Source organism: Leopardus geoffroyi, chromosome D2, assembly GCF_018350155.1.
Source record: "Leopardus geoffroyi isolate Oge1 chromosome D2, O.geoffroyi_Oge1_pat1.0, whole genome shotgun sequence".
In the NCBI taxonomy this organism is placed as follows: Eukaryota; Metazoa; Chordata; class Mammalia; order Carnivora; family Felidae; genus Leopardus; species Leopardus geoffroyi.
In genome coordinates, this window is record NC_059334.1 from 45,539,144 (window position 1) to 45,563,714 (window position 24,571).

The 24,571-nt window shown below is 38.9% G+C and overlaps 1 protein-coding gene across 2 annotated transcripts in view; it reads left to right on the top strand.

Annotated features, from left to right (window-relative positions):
- Positions 1 to 24,571, top strand: part of BMPR1A (bone morphogenetic protein receptor type 1A) — a 140,261-nt gene that overhangs the window by 100,226 nt on the left and 15,464 nt on the right. For both annotated transcript variants that reach the window (XM_045437917.1, XM_045437919.1), the window contains exons 3-7: positions 7,424 to 7,642; positions 15,461 to 15,623; positions 16,436 to 16,538; positions 20,891 to 20,987; positions 21,150 to 21,249. In XM_045437917.1, the coding sequence (XP_045293873.1) occupies positions 7,576 to 7,642; positions 15,461 to 15,623; positions 16,436 to 16,538; positions 20,891 to 20,987; positions 21,150 to 21,249 (530 nt within the window). In that variant the 5' untranslated portion in view covers positions 7,424 to 7,575. The remainder of the gene's footprint in view (positions 1 to 7,423; positions 7,643 to 15,460; positions 15,624 to 16,435; positions 16,539 to 20,890; positions 20,988 to 21,149; positions 21,250 to 24,571) is intronic.

The following is a 24,571-nucleotide window of genomic DNA, read 5'->3' on the forward strand; positions in this document are numbered from 1 at the left end:
CGGAAAACGCAGACAGTATTGCTCACCATTACCTCTAATGCACCTGCGGGGTGACCAAACGCTGTCCCTCCCGGGCATCTCTGTAACCACTAATTCACTTTGGTTTTTTTTTTTTTTGTTTTTTTGTTTTTTTGTCATTTGTGTTTATTCCAGAGGAGAGACAGAACAACACCCAGACCATTTCAATTAACAGCTGGCAGTAAGAATCTCTTCTGAGTGTGGATGTGCCAAAGATTGGTGTATAGCATGATCTAGTTCTAATTATTTGTGAGCTTTTTCATTTAATAAAATGAAACCAACAGAAAAACTAGAGTCATTAAATTAGGGGATTTGTAGTATAAAGTTGAATGGTTGAAAACAGAATAGCTCCTGTTTTGGAAAATACTTCATAAACCAAGAAGCATTTATTGTGCATCTACTATAGAGGCCCCTGGTGAGGGTGTAAGGCATATAAATGCATCACCAATGTATAATACCATCCTAGTTTGAATTGCCTTTCTGTTCCTGGAAGAATTCATACTTGTGTTGGGGAGAATGGTCTCTTGGCACAGAAGGAAAGTGAAAGGTTTTGAATAAAGAGGAGATGATTAAGCAGGAATACAAAGGTTAAAAGTGTTAAATTTGCTTTGAATAAATAATTGAGCTTTGAGGAAAAGTTAAGTCTAGTTAGGAAGTAATTTCAGTGGCGATGATGAAATTAGTGACCTCAAGGTGTTGGAAGACATGGCAGTTAGAAATGTCTTTGTAAAGTGGAACTTCTCTATCCCCACTGTAGCTTGGAATTTAGTAAGACTTTCCAAAAGACCTTATTATGAATGTCTCACTCATCACAAATTCTCACAGCATAGCCTCCAAGGCAGGCTTTTTGGTGAGATTCCTGTGTATTACCACAGATACACTTACATAACTATTTATTTAAGCATGTTATTTTCTTAAGGGTTTATGTTTAGATTTGGGTGAGATTGTTTTTTACACTGATATAAAAATAACCGTGAATGGTGATACTATGGTTGCATGTGTATATATTAGCTTAGGGATTGATGGGGGTAGAGGTTAGAAATGGGGAAGGAATGGATGGGTTGCTCGTTAAGAGAAAAGACAATATTCTTATGCTAATCCAAGCTCTGGATAAGGAGCACAGCAGCCATGCAAACAATGGCTGTGGAGCCAGAAAGTCTGCAGTGAGTCTAGTCCTTCTCAGAAAGCTTGTCAGACCAGGCGCCTGGAGCTGCCTTAGGGGGAGGGACCCCTGGAAGGGGGAGTTTTCTCCTCACTACTTTATGGAATTGGCAGCTGGCCAGCTTGTTGAAAATTCCCAAACCTCACTACTAGAAAGTAAAAATTAAGGGTGGGGGGCTTAACGGGAAGAGGAAAGAATGACTTTAGTCTGTTTTTTTCAGCTGACTTCAGCCTTTTCCTGTTTTGTTTTTTTTTTAAATTCTGATTGAACTGTTGGTTCTTCCTGTTTGCAAAGCTTTATAACTTTTTATTTAAAAAGAAATTATTTATATTTTATTGAATAATTTGCCTTAGTTTTATTTTCCTGAAGAAGAAACGGCACCAGTCTTTGTGTATAGCAAAGGAGAGTAAATGTATCTAGATGCATATTTGGACTAAATATTTTAAAATAACTGTTAAACACCAGCATCATTTAAAAATTTTGATCATGTCACATTTCAAATATCTGCATTTCCTTATATCCTTAGCTTGGCAAGATTAGGTATTTTAAATTTTAATATAAAAATTCCAGCAAATTGTTCTAGGAATTTAAAAAATACATTATTTTCAGATGTTCGAATTATAAAATACCCTGTTTCAAGAATGGTTGCAAACTATGGTTACTGTTTTGTTATATCGTGATTACAGAAACAGTTAATATGGTGGGACAAATAAAGGGAAGGTCATCAGTATTTGTATTATGAATAACAGTAATTACAACAATAAAACAGACATTTGTTATTTATCAAATGGTTAATACTGAGACACGTTGCTAACTTGTTTGGGTTAGTAATATCATTCCCATTTTGTGGCTAAAGAAAAGAGCACGTGTTTAACAGTATATAGAGTAGAACCAGGGACTGTTTTCTCCCCACGAAAATGAACCTTACTTGTTGAGATAATTTTAAAACAAAGAACATATATTGATTACTCCTTTGAAAGAAAGATGGATGTTACTTACATTAACCAGTTCTTTGGGCATTGTAACTATCTTATACTTTCGTTGTTATGCTCTGATTTGACTATGCTTTCCAGACTTTTCTGTTTTTTGTTTGGCTGCACAATAACTTACAGTGATTAGGCTTTTTATTATTTCAGCAAATTTCTCATAATGATTGTGTTATATAGCAGTGAGTGTTTTCTGTTGCTGCTCAACAAATTACGCCAAAACCTAGCAGCTTCAAACAACCATTTATCATCTCCTACATTTTCTGAGGGTCTGGAATCCACCAGGGGCTTAGCCGGCTGGGTCTAGTGTAGGGTCTCATGAATTGTACCTGTGAAGCTGCCAGGTCCACGTGCAAGGTAGCTCACTCACATGCTGTCAGCAGGAGGCCTTGGCTCCTTTCTGCGGGACCTTCTCTGTAAGGCTGCTTGAGTTGAGTGTCCTTATGACATGGCAGCTAGCTTCCCTCAAAGTGGGTGTTTCAAGAAAGAACAAGGAGGAATCTGAAATGCCTTTTATGATCCAGCCTCAGAAGTCATACCCTGTTGTTTCCATCTCATTTTATTTGTTAACAGTGACTCATTAAGACCAGTGGGAATTCTAGGCATGGAATTAGGCTCCACCTATTGAAGGTACTGTCAGAGCATTTGTAGATTTATTTTAGGTCACCACAATGGTTTTTTGATAGATTTTTTTTTTTTGACCTGTGAAAACATAACACTTGTGAATAGTAGTTTATATTCCAGCTGTGCTAATCTACACTATGTTAATATTGCACAGGATAGATCCTGGACCATGAACTTATTTTATCACTGAATGACAAATAAATGCATATGGTTTTAATGCTTTTATTTATTTATTTATTTTAATGTATATTCATTTTTGAGACAGAGAGAGACAGAGTATGAGCAGGGGAGGGGCAGAGAGAGAGGGAGACACAGAATCCAAAGCAGGCCCTAGGCTCTGAGCTGTCAGTACAGAGCCGGACGCAGGGCTCAAACCCATGAATCTTGAGATCATGACCAGAGCCAAAGTCGGACACTGAACCGACTGAGCCACCCAGGCGCCCCTGTGGTTTTAATGCATTTATTAATCCAGTTTTTAAACAAACATTGGTGTTCTGGGACCCTCTTCTCTTTTCATTCTTAGAAGGCCATCTCATACAGAGCCATAGCTTCAAATACCTCTGTGCTATTGACGTAATAGATTTATATCTTCAATACCAAGTGTGTCCTTTAAGCTTCAGGACCAGGTGCCCATTAGACATTTCCCTTTGGGTAATCTCCAATGTCTAAAATTGAACCCTTGATCTCTTCCCCTCATTCCTTTCAAAATCCACTTGTCCTCATCTCAGTAATTGCTCATGCCGGAAATGTAGAGATCTTCTTTGACCCCTCACTCTCCCTTACCCCCACATCTAATTCATTACTAAGCCCTACCAAGTCTGTTGGTGAAGTATCCACCCACTATACCACCACCACCCAAATCTTAACCACCATTGTCTTTCCCCTGACTACTACACTGTCCTTACTGTTCTGTTAGCTTCTGCTTTTGTCCCCTCCAGTCCATTACATAGAAACCAGGTAATTGCCTTCCCATCCCACTTGGATTTAAAGCCCAAATCCTTCATCTGCCCTTGCCTGATCTGGGCCTTGTCTCTCTTGTTTCTTCAGACCCCCGTGCTACCAACTATCCCTTATTTTCACCATTTCAGAAATATCATTGTTCCATTGCTCCTTTCTGCCTCAAGATCTTTGCACAGGCTGTTCCTTATGCCTAGAATTCACCCCCATTTCTTTATCTGGCTAACTCTTTTATTCTCTAGATCTCACCTTGAATGTCACTTTTGAGCATGGCTTCCCTTAGTCTCTCCAGATGAGAATAAGTCCCTACCCCATTCCTCTCTAGGACCTGGCACTTTTCTTTCCTCACACTTACCACAAGTTATGATTACATATGCTTTGTACTGTCTTGTTCAGTGCCTGTCTTAATTGTCTTGTTTAATGACTATGAACTCCATGAAGGCTGGGTCCATTTTGCCCTCATCAGTATATTCTCAGTGTCTAATACAGAATCAGGTATGTAATAGGTACTTAATAAATATTTAGGAAATAAGTTAATAGTCAGTGACAAGAACACCATTCCTGTGAGACTTCAGAGTTAGAAGGAACCCGATGAATCACTTACTTGGTGTAGTCTCCTTTCCAGCTTGTCTGTCCTTGACAGAGGTGCATTCACACTTTGTTCCTTTGATATTCTGTGAGCAAAGACCACCCCCCCACCCCCGCCTTCTTTGAGTTGTATCTCAAGTGTAGTTATTTCCCTATCCTTTGCATTCCTGTCATTCTTCTCTAAAGTGTTGAAGGGGCCTGATCAGGTGGAATAAAGTAAGGTGGTGACCCTCTTTGATTACAGCAGTGTGCTTCTAGCCCTGCTTGATAATATTGCCTTTATGTCTTAGCAGTTGTCATAAGTGCTGATGCATATTGAGCTGGTAGTCAGCTAAAACCCATTAGTTTACTTTTAAAGATTAAGGCTTCCGATTGTTGAATTACAGCTGAGGCAATTGAAGCCATTTTACCTTTAGCCTTCCCTTGGCTGTTGGCTGTTCTCCATACAAGTTATTGCAGGGTTTTAAGCTATCAGAATTTCTTGAAGTTGGGAGTGGCATAGATCATACCTGTTACTTCCTGTGCCATGTATAAACCTGTATGAGGGGAGGAAACTTATTGAGCACCTCTTCCATACCAGGCTTCATGATGTATAATTTACATTGTATAATGCACATAAAATATCCAGCAGGGCAGTCTAGGGTAGTAGGTAACACATGGACTCTGGAATCAGATCTCCTTGATTAGAATTGGAGCCCTCCCACTTACCAATTGTATGATCTTTGATAAATTTCTTAAACTCTGCTTACCTCAGTTTCCTCAGCTGTGAAATTAAAATAATACTTGCACCTACCTGATAAGGTGGTTGTGATGATTTGATAAATTAATATTAATATATTCAAAGCATTTATAATGGCACTGGTACGTAATTAGAGGTGACTGTGTGTTAGCTATTACCTCATTTAGTTCTTAAAATAATTATGAGTTAATAATGTAATTTTAGTTTTACAGATAAAGAAACTCACCCAGAGAGGTTAGGTTACTTATTTTCGGCAGAGCAGGATTCGAACTTGTGCCCAGGATAACAGTCACAGATGTTTATGTGGAAGAAATCACACATAATCCCCTGCCTATGAAAGGGACTGAAAGTGGCAGGTGCTTAGAGCCTCACCGGCTGCTTTGCAAGGTGCCTTGGTTGTCCCTGTAGTGAGGCTAGACCACATACTATCTTTAAATAAATTGATGAGGAAAAACAGTAGCACTGAAATATGGAACCAGTCACAGCAGTCAGTGTCCTGTCCAAGACTGTGAGCTCCTTGAAGCAGAGATGGTCGGTCATATTCGTATTTGTATTCTAGTACCTTGCACTTGTCATATGCACTCAGAAAGTGCTGTTGGTGGGTGGGTAGGTGAGGGAGTGAGTGAATAAGTGAGTGAAAATATGGAGGCAGGAGAGCTAGTGCGAGAGGCAGAAGTGATGTCAGGGCTTTTGGCCTGGGTGACTGAAGAGATGGCGCCACCCTCTGTGATAACAAGTGGAGGAGGAGGAGGCAGGCCTAGAGGGTTGGAAGCAAAGTTAATACATTTGATTTAGACACGTGGTGTGTAATCCTAGCAGAGACACTTAATAGGCAAATGGAAGTATGGAGAGAGATCCCGGTTGGAGTTACACTGCAAACGTCTTTTGACTTTGAAACCTGAAACAAGCATCCCTAGAATCACAATTGTATAATTTCAAGAAGGGAGTTTTCCCAAGAAATGCAATTAAGTCACAGTGTAGATGTTGTTCTGTAATTATTTTACACTTTACACCCTACACTCTCAGCACTTCTGAAGATGGGAAGCAGTTTAATTTCATAGTAGAGAAGTGAGAAATGGCAGAGATTTTGGAAGTAAGCCATATGTAAAATACACAATATAATTGACACTCTGTAAACCTTACTTCCTCAATCCTGTCAGTGTCTTTGGAGAGCCAATTAAAGTGGAAAATTCTTAGGTTGATAAAATAGAAAGTTCAGGTTATTTATGGTAGAAATCACGCCAGGAGTAATTGCATCATAAATAAAATATTTTTCATTCAGGAATAGTTTAGGCTGAAATCAGTAAAATCAAATTGCTGGAACCAATAGGATGGGAGGAAAAACAGAATTATATTCGTCTATAAACAAACTAGTGTGGCTTTTTTTGTTACCTATTTAACTATTTTATTATAACCAAACCTTAACTGGGGAGGTTATGTTTCACATCATCCATCCTAAAAACTCAGTTTTATACTAGTGAAGTCAGATTTGCAATATTTTAGGAAAATAATTTTAAGATATATTTCTGTTTTAATGATGACACACACTGCATATTTTAATATGAATGATTATCTTGGTAGGCTTTTTCTCTATAGAATGAATTATTATAAAGATTTGAGGTGTTTTTGTCACATCTACTAGGATTTGAAAGATTATGATGAATAGCTTCGTGTTTTAAAGTTTTTATTTTTATTTGAGAGACAGAGAGAGAGAGGGAGGGAGGAGGGAGGGAGGGAGAGGGAGAGGGAAGGAGCATGTGTGCACAAGCACTTGTGCACAAGCCCACAAGCCGGGTAGGGGCAGAGAGAGGGGGGACAGAGGATCTGAAGGGTAGGGGCAGAGAGAGGGGGGACAGGATCTGAAGTGGGCTCTGCATGCACAGCAGAGAACCCGATGTGTGGGGCTCAAACTCACGAACTGAACTGTGAGATCATGACTTAAGCCAAAGGCAGATGCTTAACCGACTAAGCCACCCAGGTGCCCCAATAGCTTCATATTTTAAAGTTAAATTTTCCTGCTTTATTCTTAGTATATTTAGAAATGTTCTTGTTAGTAGTAAAACAATTACTTTAGAGCAGCCAGAAAAGACTATTGGGATTATTTAGTGTATTTATTTTACCTGTGGTTAATCTAAGATCAGGAATGGTGGCAACCTATTACTGAATTATTTAAGTTTCTGAACTACAGTGCCTTTTTACTGTTGTTGTTGTAAATAAAGATAGCTTTAATCTTTAAAAATGTATTTCATAATTTAAAGGTATGTTTGAGCATTTGTTTTTCTCTCTTAGTTTTGAAACTTTCCAGAATTCAGTTATATTCATTACCTTTTTTTAATTTTTATCTTTCAGGAGTCAAGAGAAAGCAGTGGAAGTTGGAGTCATTATCAAGTGATTGAGACCTTTTACAAGAAAATCTCTTTGAATAAGAGTAATTAAAATTAGCGACATAACAAGACCAGTTATTAGAGGTCACAGTATACAGGAAACATTAAAACTGAACAATGACTCAGCTGTATATTTACATCAGATTATTGGGAGCCTATCTGTTCATCACTTCTTATGTTCAAGGTAAATCAGTGTTTTTTTAAGTAATCTTTTTTTTTTAGTAATTTATTTCTGTATTTGAAACACTCATTCTTGCAATTGATCTTTCAACTGATGTCCCTTTTTGAACAGTTAGGCTAATGTGCCAGCATAGCTTTTAAATAAAGAGGCAAAGAGTGAGGCACAGAACAAATAGATGCCAGGTAATTTTGAACTTGACTGTGATAGAAACATTTTCAAGTATTTGTAAAATCTTAGCTTCTCAGAACCTATTCTCTTATCCGTAACATAGGTATTACGATGTGCAATATTAAGTCTTGTGAGGATTAAATGAGATAAAGTATAAAATAAAGTATCTGACCTAGTAAGACTAAGACACAGGTAGTAGAAACTGAAGACTTAATTTTTCAAATTCCTGTCCTCTTTAAAATACAATAAGGGATAAATGTAAATAATTTAAAAAGTCATTTTGTCATTAAAAATCTTCAGAATGGTAAGTTGCACTTGTGTGTGCTAATACTAAAATTTTTTCATAGAATACTCGAAGTTTTACTTACTAACAACATTGTAATTTTGTGTTCACTGCTTGTAACTCCCAAACAGGAAATTATTGTCATGACTCTGTGGGTCATATGGGCTATATTTGCATGTGGGCTTTTTCCTGTATGGTTTAATTAGGACATTATTCCATACTGAAGAGATAGTACTACTTTGCAAAAGGATTTTAGAGTAAAGTTATTAGGCATCTTCATTTAAGTTTATGTCTTCACAGATCGTTTTTTCATAATGTTTCTTCATTCACAGCGACAAAGGTTAATATCTACCAACAAGAGATACTATTAAGAGCACAATTTTTTTTTTAACATTTTCGTTTTAAAGAGTGAACATAAAAATAAAATCTAGAGCTTCTCCATATTTTGTCATAGGTGTAATTAATATCTTTATTATTTTCTTGCTCAGAACACAGCCAACTTCCAAAAGCCACTTTTTTGTGTGTGAAATACCAAATTATTTAATAAAACACCTTTATTTTAACAGCTCTTGTTGTATGTCTTGTTGATCAGCATTAACCAAAGTGTCATAGTTTTGAAGATGAGTTAAATTAATAATAACATTTCCTACCTTACCCCCAGGTAATCAATATTTGATGTTAAATTTTCTAAAAATCTATATAGATCACACAGGCAATATGATACAAAATTCTTTCCCTACCCTGATTCAAGTTGCTCTATAATAAATTTTCATTAGATGAAATAAATTGATATTTAGTTATCAGGCATAAATAAAAAAATCTCAATAAGAATTATATTTCTGTGACGAAGAGCAAAATTTGTTACATTTCCTTTCAAAAAGATTAGTTTAATAGTTGGTTCCAATGATAAGATAAAGGGATGCCTGGGTGGCTCGGTCATTTAAGCATGGGACTCTTGATTTCAGCTCAGGTCTCCATCTCACAGTTTGTGAAATCAAGCCCTGTGTTGGGCTCTGTGCTGACAGTGCCGAGCCTGCTTGGGATTCTCTGTCTCCCTCTCACTATCCTTCTTTCTCTGTCTCAAAATGAATAAATAAACATTAAAAAAAATTGTTCAATAAATTTCAGTATAAAAAAATGATAAGATAAAAATAATTAGTCTTGGGGCGCCTGGTGGTGCAGTTGGTTAAGAGTCGGACTTCAGCTCAGGTAGTGATCTCGTGGTTCATAAGTCCAAGCCCTGCATCGACAGCATGACAGCATCTCTGCTCCTCCCCGACTCACATTTTTTCTCTCTCTCTCAAAAATAAACATAAAAAAACTTCAGTCTTAAAAGAACTAAACCAACATAGAAGAAAATGTTATTTCTTAGAGGATTATTTCTAATGCTGTTTCTAAGAAGGATTGCAGAGTGGTTATTAGTGGAAATTACTTTTGACTTGGGCGTCAGTTGTGTTTTAGGAAAGTAAATTTCTCCATATGTTGGTTTTCTTGTTATAAAATAGAACCAATAACACATATCCTAGATGTAAACAGGAATTTTTTGAACATTAAATGTTATGATTAAGATTAAAGTGCTTTACGTTGCGATTAAGTTACTCAAGTTGGAACAGAAGAATGAGTCACTTGATATTAACATCTAATAGCTATTTAGTCCTTGTTTTTGGCTTGGTCACACATTTTAGAAATGGATTTTAGCTTTAAGTAACTGATTACTCCACAAACAGTGACTTGAACAAATAATTTTTGATGTAGATGGTAGGTATTTCCTGGTGTTCATTCAGTAGTTCAGTGGTGTCGAGTTTGACATCTATAATTTTCTTGGCTTCTCCTTAATGGTTACAAAATGGCTTCTGTACCTACACTGGAGGAAGGAAAAATGGGGAAAGATTCAGTGCTGACCTCAACTGGACATTACTTCAGGAAAGCAAACTGTCCCCAGAAACTAACCTTCTGCTGGCAGATTTTATCTTGTTTTGTTGGATAAACTGAGACAGTTGCTAAGGCTACTAGAAAACTGAGGGACAGGACTGACTGTCATAGTCAGCTCAGATTCATCTCAGTCCATTGCCTCCCAAGACCAGAGTTTGGTCAGCTGAGAAGACAGGGAAAATAGATATCCTTTGGACAACTAAAAGAGTCTGGGACAGATTTTATCTCTTCTGTCATTTAAGATGTTTTCAGTCTTAGGTTACAAACAAAACAATTCAAAATAGCTTAAACAATAAGGAAAATGTTGTATCACAAAACGAGAAGTCTGAAGGTAGGGCAACTTCGGTAAGTTAATTCTGTGGCTCATCACATTCTTTCTCTATTTCAACAGTGTTGTACTCCACCTATTAATTTAGTCCTGGGTTAACTTACTTCATGGCCACAGGTGGCTACTGTGGAGCCAGATGTCACATGCAGATGTGGCAAATTTGGGTTGACAACATTAAGTAGAAGAGGAGTGGATGTCTCTCATGGCTCTTTTTTTGTTGTTGTTGAAGTTTATTTATTTATTTTGAGAGAGAGCAAGCGAGCATGAGCAGGGAAGGAGCAAAAAGAGAGAAAGAGAGAATCCCAAGCAGACTCCACACTGTCAGCGCACAGTACAATGCGGGGCTTGATCTCATGAACCGTGAGATCATGACCTGAGCCGAAATCAAGAGTTGGACACTTAACCAACTGAGCCACCCAGGCACCCTCCTCGTGGCTCTTTTTAATTGGTAAAGAAATCTTTCCTCAGACACCTCTCCCCTTCCCCTCCCTTCCCCTCCCCAGCAGACTTCCTTCTAACCTTATTGGCCAGAATTAATTTATGCTTTTGTATAAACAGTGGCAAGGGGAAGGGAACTGAAATTGTTGGATTAGACAAAATAATTGTCTCTACTGAGGGTAGGTCTGTGCTTCTCTGAATCACAGGAGGAGGAGCAAATACTTAAAAAGGGGTGTGGGGTGTGTGTGTGTGTGTGTGTGTGTGTGTGTGTGTGTGTGTGTGTGTTGCCAGCAAGGTAGAGGGGAGAAAACAACTAATGGCATCTGTTGCAGGGTACCACATTTGTCTACCTAACATCATACATACCCTTCTTACATGCATATACTAAAAGTGCTGGTGTTGGTAGAAATACTCAATTCGTGCTCAGAGGGGTATATACATATAACCCAGAGGTTTATCCACATGTTGCACTCAGCCACTCATATAGTATGTATGTAGTATATAGCCTTGTCCATCAGATTCATATATGCCTCTTCACGGTCCAGCAGTGTGTGGCTAAGGGAGAAATTGTCGGTGCCCGACACACCCAGTATTTAGTGATGAAGAAGAAATAGGATGAGTGCTGTATAAACTCCCATTCAGAAGGGCGACGTGAAAGCAGCCTTCAGTACTCATGCGCCGTAGCACATAGATTAAGGAGAACTGTTACTGATTACTTCATACATGCAATGCATTGATGTCCCATTGGTTTCTGCAGCCCTCCTGCCTTTTGCTTTCTAATTATTCCTATTCTAGACATTCTGCTTTAAGGACAGGGGAGGTGTTTCTGTGCTTTGTACAAAGGAAACCCATAGATTACTAGGAAAGTGAGTAAAATTATTTAGGCGGGAATAAAAATGCAGTAAAATCAGGGGCGCCTGGGTGGCTCACTTGGTTAACTGTCTGAATTCGACTCAGGTCATAATCTTGCCTTTCATGGGTTCAAGCCCTGCGTCGGGCTCTGTGCTAACAGCTCAAAGCCTGAAGCCTGCTTCAGATTCTGTGTCTGCCTCTCTCTCTGCCCCTCCCCTACTCATGTTCTGTCTCTTTCTCTCACAAAATGAATAAACATTTTAAAAAATGTAGTAAAATCATTGATGCCAAAAATTACCATTAATGACAAAGGAACATGGTGTAAATGTGCCTATAGGTAGTTACTTGTATCTTTTAGCTATTGGTCTCCATATTCGTATATATTTGTGTGTTTTTTTTTTTCTGAGCTGTTACACTAGAGCGTGCAAACTTTAAATATTTTTTGCGTGTGTTTGTTTTGAGATACATCCTAGAGCTTCAGCCCAGCCCAGACCTCATAGTTTTATGCCATTGTAAATGCAGGACTTGAAAGAGATTGGCAAATTCTAGGAGTTGACGGAAGACCCGCGTGCCTGAGCATGGTGGAGGACAGGTGCTAGAAGTTGATGTTGGAGAGGTACAGAGGTTCCAAATCCTGCTGGCAGTAGGCATGGTGAAGGAGGTTGGAGTTTATTCCAAGTGCATATGGAGCCATTAATTGGTTTTAAGCAGGGGAGTGAACAGGATCAGATTTATGTTTATAAGATAACTCTGGCTCCTGTATGGGAAATAGATTGGAGGGGCCAAGACCAGAAATAGGGAGGTCAGTGTGGAGATTCCTATCTCAGAAGTAGCATGCCATGATGGGCCCAGGTAATAGCAGGTGAGCTGGAGAAAAATGGGAAAAACTTGAGATCTATTTTGGAGAGTGAGCCAAAAGACTTGGGGAGACAGGTTTGAGGAGAAAAGTCAAGAGTTCCATTTTGGACAAGCTAATTTTGAGATTACTTACAAGCAGCTCAAAGCTAGAGGGGTAAATCTAGGAACCATAAACAGATTTGCTTAAACTGTGGGAATGGGCGATGTCACCTAGGGAGGTGGTGCAGAGAAGCTGTTGCTACCTATTTTTCTTTGCATCTAGGCCTCTATTTTGGGAAAGTTTATAACTTTAAGATACAGCTTAGTTTTTCTTGCCTTTGACACCCAGGCTGAGTTTGTGTTACAGGCTCCTTCTTTTGTTTACCTTTGTATTGTATCCCTGTTCACACTGTGTTTATCTGCGTGCTTACCGCCCCTCCCCTTCACTGCCCTCCAAGTTTCCCAAGGACTCCATCAGTTTCCAGCATTCAGTAACTTGCCTGCACATAGCTGGCCTCTAGTTAGTGTTTTGTTAAATAAATATCTGAGGTAATATAAGTCCCAAATGCAAATTATTATAATTAGGATTTTTTATTTCGTAAATTCAGATAGTGTTTGGGAAATTGTGTGTATTAACCATCATAGAACTTTGCATAGTCTAGGTATCCGTGATCTTTAAGTACAGTACAATCTTTGTAAATAAATAATATTTCCATTTGTACCTTGTTTTATATTTAATTAAGCCCTTTACTGTCTATTCATTTCTTCTGTATATAGCCTCTTGGTGTGGATTGGGAAGGAATTATTATTACTGTTTTTTAGAGCTAGAGAATGAGATTCAGAGAGTACCACCTGTGGACATATTTGGGCGTTGAACCCTTAACTTCTCACTGTTATTTCAGTGTCATTTCTACAAGACTACCACTTTCTCTGTGTATCATTAGATTTTTGGAAAATTAATTGCATGTGGTATATTATTTGATGATTTTTCTCCATAGTTAAACGGATGCTTCCTTCTGTTATTGTGATGGGTTTGAAAGCTGGTTAAGAGACTTCAGGTGTCCTCTAGTCCTGGAGTCTTATTCGCTAAATGAGGCCTGGAGAAGTGGTGGCTTCTCCGTGATCACCCAGTGAACTAAACTGTGGTACGACCACAGTAGGAGAATAGTAGACCACAATCCAGGTCTCCTTGTTTTTAACCTAGTGGATTTCTTCCTTTCCTGGCCACTACCCTCCCTTTTTTTATTTTTGCAGTTGACATTGCTAGCATAAATGAGGTCTTTAAGTTTTGTTATCAGTTTAAAGGATTAAATGAAGATTATTAAAATGCAAGGCATGGAGGGGCGCCTGGGTAGCTCATTCGGTAAGTGATTCTTGATTTCGTCTCAGGTCATAATCTCAAGACTTCGTTGGATCGAGCCCCACAATCCTGCTTGAGGTTCTCTTTCCCCTCCTCTCTCTGCCCCTTTCCCTGTCCACTCTCGCTCTCTCTCAAGATAAATAAGTAAACATTAAAAAAAAAATTCCGGGCATGGAATCGCTAAAACTTAATTAGCAGCACATTCTCTTCCTGTTATCAAATGTGTGCATATGTGTTACTTTTTCTCTTTTCATCTCACCAGTATGGCTACATTTTAAGTCAAGTCTACATTATGCTTGAACGTTATAATGAAATGTTGCTTATACGCAGTTCTCTTAATATTTTATACCTGTTTGGCTCTACATTTTATTCCTTGGAGGTCAGTCCTCCAAGGAATAAGCTAGCCAATTTCAGCTGATTCAGAGGGAGGGAAGAATTACTCACACATTTTAAGAAGCTCTGTTCTGCTTTCAGCCTGAAAGATTCAGTACCAAATATGACAGTATCTGTCATTTGAGGCTACTTGACTCTAATGCAAAAACACAGTTCTGTTTTCATAAGCTAACTACTGCCCTACAGTAACCTTCAGTTTCTGGCAGCATAGTCTGGATTCGAACCAGTGACCTTCAGATAAAGGGCACCAGATAATATGATTAGTCCCCATGCTCTCACAATACCCTTACTTAAGCAATTAAAGTCCAAAGCGAGATGCTTAGTAACTCCACTTCCGCATCGAGGCACAAATAGAGGACTTACTGTTTTTAAGCTAGTCCCAAGTTTTGAGACAAAGAGCTTAAGAACCATAATTTGTATATATATATTTTTAAGTTTATTTAGTTATTCTGAGAGAGAAAGCATGTGAGTAGGGGAGGCACAGAAAGGCACAGGGAGAATCCCAAACAGACTCCTCTCTGCTAGTGCAGAGCCCAACACAGGGCTCAATCTCACAAACCCTGAGATCATGACCTGAGCTGAAATTAAGAGTCAGGCGCTTAACCAACTGAGCCACCCAGGTGCCCCATAATTTGTGTATGTTTTAATAATTGTAAATAATCTCAGCCTTCCCTGAAACCATTTCCCATTTTGTACCTTTCTTGTAGGTTATGACCATATTGTATATCTGCCACTCTTGTCTTCCACTGGTGCAAAACTTGTGACATAATCTTCTCCATATGTCCAACAATACCTGGGGCAGTACTCTGTGCATCATAGGTTATTAACAAATGTTAAATGTATGAATGAAATGTATTTTTTTAACGTTTATTTATTTTTGAAAGACAGAGACAGCAGGAGCGGGAGAGGGCAGAGAGCGAGGGAGACAGAGTCTGAAACAGGCTCCAGGCTCCAAGTTGTCAGCACAGAGCCCGATGCAGGGCTCAAACCCACAGACGGTGGTGGGTTCATGACCTGAGGCGAAGCTGGACGCTCAACCAACTGAGCCACCCAGGCATCCCTGAATGAAATGTATTTTTAATTAAACACATTAGCTGCCATTACATAAGAAAGCTGCCATTACATAATAATTACACACTAAGAAAGCTTAGAAATTTCTCATTGAAAATTGAAATGGAAGAATTAGCTTTTCGGAAATGATGTTTTCACAAATTTCATACTTGAATACAGGGCAGAATCTGGACAGTATGCTCCATGGTACTGGGATGAAATCAGACTCTGACCAGAAAAAATCAGAAAATGGAGTAACCTTAGCACCAGAGGATACTTTGCCTTTTTTAAAGTGCTATTGCTCAGGACACTGCCCGGATGATGCTATTAATAACACATGCATGTAAGTACTTTATGTAGTCCTTAAAGTTATGAGAATAGGATTGCATTTAGTGCTATTTTAAGAATTGTTTACATTGTCTTCGTTTTTTTTTTTTTCTTTAATTTTATATGATATCTTTTACAAAGAGCCAAAAAACTTCTTTGTATGGGAACATTTAGTACTATTAAATGATTGATGTTTCTTTTCTCAGAGTTAACGTTGTAATACAGCTTTTTAAAGGAGATAGAAGGATTTGAATCTGGTATTTGTCTAATGTTTTGAGTTTATTTAATGATCTTTTTATCATAAAGTTTACTGATACTTACTGTAGAAAATTTAGAGATTACCAAAAAAAAAAAAAAACCAAACTCACTCAAAATCTTGTAATTCTAAATTGGTCGAAATATTTTACAGAAAGATAGGCGTGATATTGTGATATTTAATTAATTTTATATTATTTTGATACAAGTGAGCTCCCAGTCCAATTCTGATTTATATAACCATTTTAATTTTCCTACTTTATTTTATGGTAACTATTCAACACATTTATATATGATCATGTAATTCTATTCCATATTGTTTGGGGACATTGAAGAATTGGCTTACTAGCCAAAAAAATTCCCTGAACAACTGAGTGTCATCAGTTAATTGTCTCCCTGTTATGAAAGTGATAATGTCCTGTTTTTGTACTTTACTAATAACTGTATGCTCTTTGAATATCACCAAATAGAAAGCAAAAACGTATATATGTAAAATACTGAAATTATATGATAGTTCATCATGTCTTCAATGTGAAGTTATGTTTTTTGGTTTTTGGGTTTTTTTTCTTTCAGAACGAACGGGCACTGCTTTGCCATCATAGAAGAAGATGACCAAGGAGAAACCACATTAGCTTCAGGGTGTATGAAATATGAAGGATCTGACTTTCAGTGCAAGGTAAGATCTGATTTGGGGCCTGTGGAATAAAGAAGGGAGGGGCCGTGTGAAAAGTATTCATTTCCCCAGGAGAAGTGTGCCTGATCTGCACGTCACTCTATGTTCTTATAAACCAAGTATATTGGAGGAAGCTTAGCTCTTACTTCAGGTAATATGACTGTGGTAATTGAAGTTCCAGATTATTTTACTTTATTTTTTTTTTAAATTTTTTTTAATTTTTTTATGTTTATTTTTGACAGAGAGAGAGAGAGAGAGAGAGAGAGAGAGAGCATGAGTGGGGGAGGGGCAGAGAGAGAAGGAGACACAGAATCCGAAGCAGGCTCCAGGCTCTGAGCTGTCAGCACAGAGACTGACGCGGGGCTTGAACTCACAGACTGAGAGATCATGACCTGAGCCGAAGTCGAACGCTCAACCAACTAAGCCACCCAGGCGCCCCTATTTTACTTTAAAAAAACGTTTCAAATCCTATCCTATTTCTAAATTGTCGTGACTGCAAAAAAAAAGTGTTACAGTATCACCTGTGGATTATCAAATTGACTGGAAAGACTTCAAGGTGATGGGCAATAATAACCTTTGTATCACTCTGAGACAATGCAGAAACATTAAGTCCTTGTAAGGAAATCTCAGTGGAGTTGTTTTAACAGCAGCAGCAAAGGCATCCAAGGGCTGGTAATAAAGAGTTTATGAATATCCTCATGGCTCTTGGTTATAAACCTAATCTCTTCAAAATCCTGTGTAGTAATTTTGCCCCAGGGATTCTTCCAGCTTTAGATAGAACCGTTGTACACAAATTTAAGCTTCAACTATTTTAGGAAATGATTCACATTATTAAGGACCTCTCAGGATTGATATATGTTCCAATCTCTGCTAAAAGTTTGGGATCCATGTGCCCCCTCTGCACAGCTCCCTTCCCCCCCACACACATATATTGCATCCCATCTACTTCTTTTATTTTAATGTTTATTTTTGAGAGAGAGAGAGAGAGAGAGAGCACACAGAGAAGGGGCAGAAAGAGGGAGACAGAGGATCCCAAGCAGACTCTGCACTGACAGCAGAGAGCCCGATGCGGGACTCGAACTCACGAACCGTGAGATCATGACCTGAGCTGCAGTCAGATGCTTAACCAACTGAGCCAATCAGGCACCCGCTCCCGGCCCGCCAATTTATTTCCTTCTTCCCCTCCCCCTCCTCCTCCTCCGAGAGAGAAAGAGATAGAGTGACTATCTTAAGCAGGCTCCATGGCCAGCCCGATGTGGGACTTGATCTTAAGACCACCCCAACCCCAGGGCTCTATTTCATAACCAACTGTGAGATCATGACTTGAGCTGAAATCAAGAATTGGATGCTTAACCAACTGAGCCACCCAGGCACCCCTCATCCCATCTATTTTCTAGGTGTGACACCTCTAGTGACAAGGGCTCATTACCTCCCAAGACCATCTATTTCATCTGTACTAATGACCTGACATGATCTTTACAAAGCTTTTCCTCCTGATGACTACAAATCTCTCCCTGCCCCTTTGGATCAAATCTAAAGCCTCTTTCATATGACAGCCTTTTACTGTGTGAAGGAAGTTTTTTGGTCTGTTTGTGTGGTCCTGTGTTCCTCCCCATTCCTATAGTCTTTGTCTGGTGAAAATGATAGCTCACAGTCCCCTCCACTGCTCCATGTCTGATCAGCTTCAGAGTTAACACTGATTTCTCAGCGTAATATGCAGAATTGAGTGTGGTCCGACCTGGGGTGGGAGGGGGGAAAGCAGAGAATAAGTAACTCCTTTCCTTTTCCTAAATACAGCCAGATCTCATGTTGGATGTTGGATGTTGGATTGTTACACCACACTTTGAAACATACTGAGCTTCCTGTCAGCTAAAATCCCCGTCTTCCACTTATGCTACTGCTGAACCATATCTCTTAGATTCTGTATTGATTCTTTGGTTTCTTGCCACAAATAAGAGGATGGAAATGGAATGAGTTTTTGAAAATAGTTGTTATATACCTGTCTATGTTAAATTTTATCATATTAGAATTAGCCCTTTGGGGGTTCCTGGGTGGCTCAGTCGGTTGAGCATCTGACTTCAGCTCAGGTCATGATTTCACAGTTTGTGGGTTTGAGCCCCGCGTCGGGCTCTGTGCTGACAGCTCGGAGCCTGGAGCCTGCTTCGGATTCTAGGTCTCCTTCTCTCTCTGCCCATCCCCTGCTTGTGCTCTGTCTCTCTCTGTCTCTCAAAAATAAATAATAAATGTAAAAAACAAAAAACAAAAAAAGAATTAGCCCTTTGCTGTAATTTGGCAGGATTTGTGGGGGGGGGGATGATAATTTAATTATTTCTTGCAGTTTTATGCCATTTGCATGTTTATCAACCACATATTCTATACATTTTTTTTAATCACTAAAAATATTGAAGGAAGAACTATGGTTAGAGCAGTGAGCTCAGTACTAATAACCCGTATCTTGCATGCCCCTAAACGAGGCATATCACAAATTGACTTCACTAATATAAATTAGTTGTTAAACGTCACAGTCTGTGTTCTTTTAACATAAGAAAGAGTCTAACATTTAGCTCTTCAGTTTCCAACACTTGTCCTTTCTAAATTCTTCCTGTCACACCTGCCTTCCAGCCCTCTCAAAGTGTTCTCTTGCCAGGGCGTGATCATGAGGGCAGCCACTCACCAAGAATACAGAAGCCCTGGAGGGTCTCTTCTGGCATCTGGGAAAGCAGCTGCCATGTAACAGTGCTTTTTCCTTGTCCTCCATCACCTCCTGGTTTTCAGCAACACATCCATTGCTTGGCGGTCTTCTAGCATTGCTAGAGAAACCCCTTCTTGGTTGTTCTTTACATTTTGTCTTCTGCAGGGCTAAGCTCATTTTGAACATTAGCCTTCCTGCAACTGTTTGTAGATGCTTCGTAGTCCTTTTATTCACCTTCAGTTAATATACTCTCCATTCCCTCCTTCATGTAAATGTTCTCGATCTGGGGTTATTTCAGAGTCACTTGTGTAACTCCTAACATCTCTCTCTTTTCTTTCTCTTTCTGGTCATTTAAAAGTAAAACTGTTTGGGGGCATGTGGGTGGCCCAGTCAGTTGAGTGTCTGACTTCAGCTCAGGTCATGATCTCGTGTTTGTGGGTTCAAGCCCTGCATCGGGCTCTGTGCAGACAGCTCAGAGCCTGGAGTCTGCTTCAGATTCTGTGTCTCCTCTGTCTGCCCCTCCCTCCCCTGGTCACCCTCTGTCTCTGTCTCTCAAAAAATAAAACACTAAAAAAATAACTTTTTTTTTTAAGTAAAACTTTTTTAACATTAAAAATTTAGTTAAAATGGAAAATTTGTGCTTTTGGAAGTTTCCCAATATTCTCAACCCATCTTTCCTGGTAGGATCAAGTCGTGGACTCCTATTCATTCACCTTTTTAAAGTAATACTTGATTATACTGAGGTTTTTCTGTTTTGGCCATCTGATACTTAAGAATAACATGGTCAGTTTCTGCTTATGTTCCTGCTACTTTTATAATGACAAGCAATTCCTTTCTGTTGCTATTTTGGTCCAGAATGGCAGTTTTCCCAGGCAGTGCTGAAATGTCAGCATTCAAGTTAATAACTTGTCAAGTACTGTACCAATCACGTAAAACTTCACACATAATTGTTGATGTCTGCTCTCTTGACTGAAGTCTTTTCTTGTGCTCATTTTCTGATCTGTCAGGGACACATCTCCTCTCTGGTCGGTGGTCTCTAAGAAACTCTCAGGAGTATGGTTTCTGCATTTTGCCTTTGTCCTCACCACATCTGCTTTAACTTGCTTCTGCATTGGGTTCCTTAGTCTCAACATAGTTGTTCTGTGCAGACTCTGCAGTATCTTCTACCTCCTCGACTACTTTTCCTCACGTCTCCTTTCTTTAGACTACAACGCCCTCCACTTAAGTCGTCTCGGTGCTGCTGTGAGATCCTGTGCACCCTACTAGTTCATCACTGCAATAAAGTGTATTACCCATGTTTTTTAGGAAAAGATCTCATGACTTAGATTTTTACTACTACAAACAGGTGAATAGTAATACATTAAGATATGCCAAAGTTTTGGTGAAAAATACTTGTGAACTTTTGTTTATAATTTAGTTATAGTCCAGTGTTCCAACACATCATCCACATACATATGTTCTTAAGAAATACCCTTTTACAATCCTTACAACACTATTTCAACACAAATAAATTTTTGATAATCTTTTCTTAACACATAAAACTTGCAGGTCCTTTTCACTCAACAGAGCTAGAAATTGTGTTCATGAATATTAAAAAAAAAAACCCTCATTCTCACCTGAAAATATCAAGCCATTTTTAATTTTGTCCTTACTCTTCCTCTAGGATTCACCAAAAGCACAGCTACGGCGGACGATAGAATGTTGTCGGACCAATTTATGTAACCAGTATTTACAACCTACACTGCCCCCTGTTGTCATAGGTAGGTTCGCCTAGAAGAGGGTGATTGTGATTTTGAGTAAAATATTTTCTGATTTTGACAGTAAGCAAGCTTTCTAGAATTTAACACTCCCAAGTTATTTTTCTCCTTTCGTATGTGATGAAGAGATCAAATGTGTGCTTTGTTGTTCACTTCCCTTGTCAGGTCCATTTTTTGATGGCAGCATTCGCTGGCTGGTTGTGCTCATTTCAATGGCTGTCTGCATAGTTGCTATGATCATCTTCTCCAGCTGCTTTTGTTACAAGTAAGATCATTATTTTTATATAAAATATGTTGTTGAATATTAGATGTAAGTAGTTCTTTAAAAGGCAATGGGCATAGTTATAGACCACTGAATGCAGTTCAAACACCATTAACTTGTATTCTCTGGGTCTGTCTTCTTTAACTAACCAGATTATATTTTTCTTAAGGAAAAAGAGGACCTTACTGTTAATCAGTTAATTGAACCCAACTTTCTACCTCTTGTTCATGAGTACTTAGGATTTTTCTTATTTATGGAATATTGAACTTCTTGTATCTGAATGTTTAAAATCTGTCCCAAGAAGACAACTGCGTTATCGTTCTTTAGTTACTTGGGGCTTCAGAATTGTTTGTGGTTAGTCATGATTTCAGAAGACAGATGCCAAAAGAGAAGAGGAATAAGAGGAGGGGATAAACTTCAATAATAAAGCATTATCTTATTGGCATATGAATAGACTGAGAGATCAGTGGAACAGGTTCCTAGACCCATAAATAGACCCCAGTATATAAGTAAATTTAGTATATGGTAAAGGTAACATTCCAGATCACTGGGGAAAACATGGATTATTTGACAAATGGATTTAGTAGTAGGTGGCTATATAGAAAAACATGAGGGGTGTATAGTTAGCTCGTTTAGTTGAGAGTTGGTTGACTCTTGATTTTGGCTCAGGTCATGATCTCACAGTTGTGGGATCGAGCCCCACATCAGGCTCCAGGCTGGGTGTGTAGCCTGCTTAATTTTCTTTCTCTGTCTCTGTCTCTGTCTCTGTCTCTCTCTCTCTCTCTCTCTCCCTCTCTCCCTCCACCCCCTCTTTAAAAAAAAAGAAAAAGATGAAGTTCAGTCAGTAACCTACATCGTAATAAGTTTTACCCATCTTGGATCTAAATACGTAACATTAACTGATTAAAGCACTGGAACAGACCATAGAAGAATTTAAAAAAATAATCTCAGTGTGGAAGACCTGTGACTGACATAAAACCAAGAAGCAAAGAAAAACACCCCATACACAGAAAATAAAACCTTAAAAAAGAAAAACTTACGTCAAATACATAAAAATAAAACTTTACTGTGTGGCAGAAACCACCATAAACAGAAGACAAAGAGTGAAAAATATTGGTATCTCATATTACAAAGAGCTGATTTCTCAAATATAGAGAGCTTTTATAAATCAAAAACAAAAAACTTAGCAGTTCAATGGGAAAACATTCCCCCCAAACTGAACTCACATTTATCTAAAAGGAAATACTTACAGCTCTGAAAAGAAAAATAAAAAGATGACTCAAGAATATTCACAATATGAAAAATAGAAATTAAAATCATACTGAGATACTGTTTTCCACCTGTAATACTGGCAGAAATTCTTAGATAAAGAGACAGATTGAGCATCTCCCTTTTGCTGCCTCCAGTAAAAAAGCAATAGTTTTTACCTTCTTTGTCCAGCTAGGACAAGGAGAATGGGATACCAGATAACAGCAAAACAACAACAACAACAACAAAAAAAAAAAAAAAAAAAAAAAAACCTCTGGAACTTGGGAAACTTTTGGATGAGTAGTAAGTGACTTTGCGGACCTACAAAATCAGACTCCTAGGCTAGAATTTGAGAAAGTAAAGGTGCAACCAGTTTATACTATAGAATTCCCCAAGAAGCTCGAAAATTGGCAGCACCAGTTACCTCTGGGAGTAAAGCTGAGAGTGGCAGTAAAACCAAGAGGATTGCTTGAAAGTCTATTTTTAGAAAGTCAGATGCTGTGTTACGCAATACTGCATTAGGAAATCACTCCCAAACATAGTGGCTTAAAACAGCAATTATTATCTCTCACTGTGGGTCAGAAATTCAGGAGTGACTGACTGCACGTCAGAATCTTTGATAAGGTCCAGTCAGATGTCAGCAGGAGCTGTGCTCACCTTAAGGCTTGACTAGAGCTGATAGATCACTTTCCAGGGTAGCTCACTTCTGATGCTCACAGGTTGACAGGGGAGCTTAGTTTCTCTGATGTGAGCCTCTTAACAGAGCTGTATGAGTATCCTTGCAGCATGAAGACTGGCTTCTTCCTCCTAGGGTGAGTGATTCAAGAGATCAAGGTGGAAGCTGCAATGCTGTTTACGATCTAGACTCCAAAGTTACACCATCACTTCTGCCACATTGTGTTGGTCACACAGGTCAGCCGTAAAACATTATGGAAGGGAAACAGGGACTTACATACCGGGAGGTGAGAATGTTGTGGTCCATCTTGGATGACAAGTCCCACAGATGTTGAGACCCCTACTCTTGTTCAGAATAGTCACCCCTACTATCTCCCTGACAGAAAGCTAGAAGTTTCTCTGTAAAGAACAAAGAGGGGCGCCTGGGTGGCTCAGTCAGTTAAGCGTCTGACTTCAGCTCAGGTCCTGATCTCGAGGTTCCTGAGTTCGAGCCCTGCATCAGGCCCTGTGCTGACAGCTCAGAGCCTGGAGCCTGCTTCGGATCCTGTGTCTCCCTCTCTCTCTGTCCGTCCCCCATTCATGCTCTGTCTATCTCTGTCTCTCAAAAATAAATAAAAATCTTAAAAAAAAAAAAAAAAAAAGAGCAAAGATAAGATTCTTAGTTGTGGCATCCCATTATTGAGGGTGAGATATTATAGTGAAAACATGGAGGTAAAGTGAACATTTATATACTTATTGGTGGGCCTCTCAACCCTCCCAGAACTCTGTTAGACAGACTTATTCAAACAAGAAATAGGAAGAATCTTCTTGGGGAAATCCATCCAGCCCAAGAGAAAAAACCTAAATATACTCACCTCCATGGGCCCAGTGCAATGGCCCAGGCAGATCTCACAGTGAAGTCTGTAATCAGTAAGCTCCACTCATGTATCAGTAGTTGCCAATGAGGCAGTGAGGGCACTAATCCCTGAAAAACAGGAGACAAATGAAGTAAGCTTTATGATTGCCCACCATACTGCCTGGAGAGAGTTTCTAGCTGTAGGACATAGGAGGAACCCAGGTGTAGCCCATCAGGCTCTGGCTTAAGGAGATGTAGCTGAGTCTGGGGTATGAATGACAGAGTACTAAAGAGGAGAGAACTTCACAGGGAAAGAACTCTGGACATCTGCAGAAGGTTCTTATCAAATATTCAGCTGAATCTTTATCAGCATGTACAAGTGAGGAAACTGCCCAAGACTGGGTAAGAATGCCTGAAAAGATCGAAGGAAACAGTGTTCAGTGCTCACACAAGTCTGGGAATAGTGTCTGTTTCCATCACCTGGGAGATTGAAAACCTCATAATCCCCAGGGCTTTGGTTAGAGTACTCAGAAGGGTCTTGCTTCAGTATTGGGGAATAATTAGCTC